The sequence below is a fragment of the Lepidothrix coronata genome, unplaced genomic scaffold (genome assembly GCF_001604755.1).
Source record: "Lepidothrix coronata isolate B3197 unplaced genomic scaffold, Lepidothrix_coronata-1.0 Scaffold1262, whole genome shotgun sequence".
Lineage (NCBI taxonomy): Eukaryota > Metazoa > Chordata > Aves > Passeriformes > Pipridae > Lepidothrix > Lepidothrix coronata.
Genome location: NW_016691442.1, coordinates 495 through 5,215, shown reverse-complemented (window position 1 = coordinate 5,215; position 4,721 = coordinate 495). Strand labels below are relative to the sequence as shown.

The following is a 4,721-nucleotide window of genomic DNA, read 5'->3' as shown; positions in this document are numbered from 1 at the left end:
TTTTTTTTTTTACCTTCTTTTTTTTTCTTCTTCTTCTTCTGTTTCTTCTTTTTTTCCTCCTCCTCTACCTCTGCCCTCCCCGCCCCTCCCCAGACAGTGGAAACGCGTGCATCGAAGGGGAAGGGCGGGAGCTGCGGGCAGCGCGGGGGTCCCCGGGCGGGGGTCCCGGGCGAGTCCCCAGAGCCGGGGGGGTCCCCGCTAGTTGTGGGAGGTCATGTGGCGGGAGAGGTGGTGGCGCTCGCGGAAGGACTCATTGCAGATGGGGCACTTGAGCTTCTCCTCGCGGCGGCGCTTGACGAGGGGCTCCAGCGCGTATTCCTTCTTGTGGTGTGAGCGCATGTGGTAGACCAGGTCCGAGGTCATGCGGAAGGACGCGTTACACTTGGCGCACCAGTTCTGGGCCGGCAGGCACAGCGAGGTGAACGACGGCGGCAGCAGCGTCAGCGCCGACGGCAGCTGCAGCTGCAGCGGCCCCGCCGCCGCCGCCGCCACCGCCGCCGCCGCCGAGCTCTTGGGCCAGAAGGCCGTGGTGTAGAGGAAGGGGCTCTGCTTGGGCAGCCCCCCGCCGCCGCCCCCGCCGCCGCCCGCCGCCTCCCCGCCGCCCGGCAGCTTGGCGGCCAGCGCCTCGGCGGTGTACAGGCGGGCGGGGGCGGCGGCGCCGTCGGGGCAGGGCTCGCCCAGCCCTCCCAGCTTCGGGCCCAGCACCAGCGGCGGGACGTGCGGGAAGGAGCGGGCGGGCTGCGAGAAGGCGCTTTTCCGCTCCTCGGCCGCGCCGCCGCCGGGCCCGCCGGGGCCGGCCCCGAGCTGCGGCACCGTGCTGAAGGCGCTGCCCCGCGCCGGGCTGCCGCCGTCCAGGCGGGCGGCCAGCGGGCCCCCCGCGCCGCCGCGGGGGCACAGCCCCGGCTCCGCGCCACCCGCCCCCGGGGAGCCGCGCTCCGGGCCTTCCTCGGGGCCGCCGTCGGGCTCGGGGCCGCGGGCCGCCTTCTTCACCTCCACGAAGGCGCTGCGCTTGGCCTCCCCTGTCTCCGGGCTGGGCGGCGCGAAGAGGCGGCCGCCCTCCTCCAGCCCGCAGTATGAGCCGGCGGCGCGGTACTGCTGCTGCGGGGCGCAGCCCGGCTCCTCCTTGGGCGCCGCCGGCAGCCCCGGCCGCTCCGCCGGGAAGCGACCCCGCGCCGCGCCGGGCCCGCGATCCTCCTCGTCGGGGAACCGCCTCTTCGCCTTCCCGGCCGCCGCCTCGGGGCCGCCCTCGCCAGGCGTCGGCCGCCCCGGGGACCCGCCGCGCCCGCCGCGGGAATTCTCCAGCTCCCGCGCCAGGTTGTGGAAGTCCGTGGAGGGCTTGGTGCTGGCGGTGGGGCCGCCGTCGGGACCGGGAAAGGGGTGGTGCGGCGGCCCGCCGGGCTTCCCGAATTTGCCGGGCTCCTGCTCCTTGCCGGCGACGTCCTTGCCGCCGGCAGCCTCGGCGGCGGGGCCGGTGTCGGGGCCGTGCAGCCTCTTGGGGCAGCGGAACCGGAGGTGTGCGGCGAAGGGCAGCTCGAACTGGAAGCGCTGGCTGCACTCGGGGCAGGCGAAGGGCGGAGAGCCTGCGGCGGGAGGGAGCACCGTCAGCCGGGGCCGCTGACGTGGTATCCCCGGAGAGTTCGGGGAACAGGGGCGCGGGGTCCCCAAAGCCGACAACCGACCCCGAACCCCCCGGCGGCCGCGCGTGGCACTCACCGTTAGTGCGGGCAGGGGCCCGGGCCGGTCCGAGCAGCAGCAGCTCGGTGAGCTCCTTCCCGTACCACACCAGCAGCTCCTCGTCCTTAGCGATGCGGCGCAGAGAGCGGTAGAAGAGCTGCCCGCTCTTGATGTAGGCCTCCAGGTTCTGCTCCTCCCGTTCCCGGGCCGACTGCACCAGCCGCAGCCACATCAGCCCCTCGGACGAGCCGTTCGCCGCCGACGTGTCCACCTGAAACCCCACGTTAATCCACCAGACCGACAGACCGACCGACCGACCGACGGGACGGGGACGGGCAGCAGCAGGAGGAGCGGTGGCGCGGCTCTGCCCTCGGGGACAGCCTCCCGGCGGCGGGGGGTCCCCCGGCCGAGCTGCGCTCCGCGGCGGGGACGCTCTCGGGCACCGGCCGACGTGGCGAGCGGCTGAGCCCGGAGACGAGCGGCTCTTACCCGGAATATGTAGGGGACGGTGCGCTTATCGGTGGACTTGAGGGCGATAAAGGCGATGCTGTCGTAGAGGGACGTGTGGCTCAGGACGCAGGGGCCGAAAATGGCATTTTCCGGGATGTCGCAGGTGGTGTAAACGCTGGTGAAAATGTCAGTCAAGCACTGCTGGACCGTCTTGGCGTCCCCGTCCCATATTCCCCGCTGGACGCCGGCGTCCTCCATCCCTGCGGACAGAGAGAGGGACAGAGCAGGGCCGTTACCGCAGCAGGTCCCGCTCAGCGGTGCACCGAGATGCGCCGGAAAACAAATTAAAATTAACTTGAATTGTTAAATAAAAAAATCAAGAAAAAATCCCAAAAAATTAAAAAAAAAATTAGGTAGGCGAGCAGTTTCTCCGGTCTGAAATAAAAAAAAATAAAGCAGGCGAGGAGCTGCGAGCGGAGGCAAAGTGCAGGGACGCTGCCGCGATGATAGACTGTTTCAGCGGTCGCGGCGGAGCCGGCTCCGGGCAGCGACCCGGGAGTCCCACCGGCCGGGTCCTGTCCCGAGCGGGCGCCGGGCACCGAGCGGCGGCGGATCTCCGGTAACCCCCGGAGCCGGGCCGGGCTGCGCCGGGGGAGCGGGTGGGTTCCAGTGGCTTGTCATTGTCGCCGATTGCGTGTCAGCTCACCTCCCGCTCCGCGCGACAAGGGGAACGTATGGCTGCTCATTACCATAATCCAGCACTTTCCCTCCGAGACTTTAATTAAAAGCAGCAAGCAGAGGTAATTATTTTTACCTCGACACGCTTATTTATGGTGCAGGGAGAGCCCCGGCTGCCGTGCGGTACGGAGGGAGGGATCCGGGCGGCGGGCAGCTGGTGGGGCGCGGACAGCGGGCAGGGAGCGGGGCCGGGGAGGGAGCATCGCGCCCGGCTGCGGTGCCCTCGCCCTTCCCGACCCGATTAGCGCACGGCTGCCTCTCCCCGCCCCATCTGGCATCGAAATCCGTCATTTGGGGCTGGCTCGGGAAAAGACCGGTGCTCCTCCCGGTGCGCCTGCTGACGGCCGCCGCCGCTCGCACCGGACACGGCCCCGCCGAGCCGCCGGTCCCTCGATTTCGGGGTAAAACCGGATCCCCGCCACCCCGGGAACTTCGCCCCCTGGAGCGGCGGCGGGGGCGGCGGGGGGTCCCGGGCCCTCCCCGAGAACGAGGGCCGCGGACAGAGGGCTCTGGCCGCCTCCCCGCCGCCCTCCCCGTTCCGCCGCTGCCCGGCGCATCCCTTCCCCGAAGGGATGATTTCGCCAAACGAAACCACCGGCACCGAGCGGCCCTCGCCGAACTTTCCCCCCGGCACCGGTGGGCCCCGTACGGATCCCCGCGGCGCCGCATCTCCCCGGTCGCCCGGACCGCCCCCGGCCCCGCGGCGCTATCTCCCCTGGCCGCCCTTTGTCCGGGCCGGGCGGCGCCGGGGCCGCTCCCGGAGGCTCCGCCGCCGGGCTCCACAGCTCGGGCAGGGCCCCGCACCCCGGGCAGGGCCGCCGGCAGCACGGCCATCCCCGGCATTGTTCCCGCTCCGGGGCGGCGAGGCGCGGGGGGCGGCGGGGCCCCTCCGCCGGTACTCACCAGGGACGGTGGGGATAATCCTCGCCCCGACAGTGGCACAAAGGCGGCTCCGGGCTGGCTGCCCCGGGCTCTCAGCGCCGCTCCATGCCGGGCCGGGCCGGGCGGGCGGCGGAGCGGGAGGCGCGCGGTGCAGACGGACCCGGTGCAGTGAGGGGCTGGCACGCAGACACACACTTTTTGTTTGCTGCACATAATCTGCCCAATGACGCGTGACAGCCCACGTCCCTCCCGTTAACCCCTTCGGGGCTGCCCGCTCGCAGCCCGCCCGCCCGCCTGCCCGCCCCTCACCTGGCCCCGCTGCCACCGGGCACCTGCGGCGAAGGGGATGGGGAACAGGGGCGCGCCCCCGCCAACGGCTCTCTCCCGGGGCAGCGGGCGGGCTTGGGGCCGCCGCTCCGCTCCGGCCCGGCAGGGGTGTGGGGCGGGGAACGGGGGGGCCCGACGGCCGCTCCGCCCGGCGCCGGGATCCCGGCGGCGCCCGCCCGCTTTGCCCCTGCACCTGCCTTATAGGAGCATCTCGGACACGCAGTAAAAGCCCTCCTCGGCAGGACGGAGGCGGGCGGGGATGCCCGTGCCATGCCCGTGCCCCGGTCCGCGGAGCGGCCCTCCCGCGCTGTCGGCGCCCGGCGGAGGCCCGGCGTGCGGGGAACCGGCAGCGGGCAGCCCCGCGCTCCCCGCCGGAGCCCGCTCCCCACTGGAGCGGGGGACACCTGGCTGGAGCCCCCCGCCCATTCCTCGTCTTTCCAGAGCGTGGGGCTGCCGCGGGCTCGCACCCCCGCACACGCGGGGCTTCCACATTCACCGACGCGCGCACAGATTCGGGGAGCAGAAGCATCCGCAGATGCTCTATGCCGAAATAAGAGGGTCACCGCACGGAAAACTGTTTATCGGTCCCTCCCTTTTCGCCGTCATTTCAGGCACAAAACAGATTTTAAAAAATGGAATTTAAAGCCTTT

General features: G+C 71.7%; 1 protein-coding gene across 1 annotated transcript; it reads right to left on the bottom strand.

Moving 5' to 3' along the window:
- Positions 1 to 49: 49 nt before the first annotated feature.
- PRDM8 (PR/SET domain 8) lies at positions 50 to 3,890 on the bottom strand. The gene is made up of 4 exons (XM_017840220.1): positions 3,766 to 3,890; positions 2,164 to 2,384; positions 1,714 to 1,945; positions 50 to 1,580 (listed from the first exon to the last, which is right to left on the bottom strand). The coding sequence occupies exons 2-4, from the start codon at positions 2,380 to 2,382 to the stop codon at positions 199 to 201; spliced, it is 1,833 nt and encodes a 610-aa protein (XP_017695709.1). The 5' UTR covers positions 2,383 to 2,384; positions 3,766 to 3,890; the 3' UTR covers positions 50 to 198.
- Positions 3,891 to 4,721: the final 831 nt, after the last annotated feature.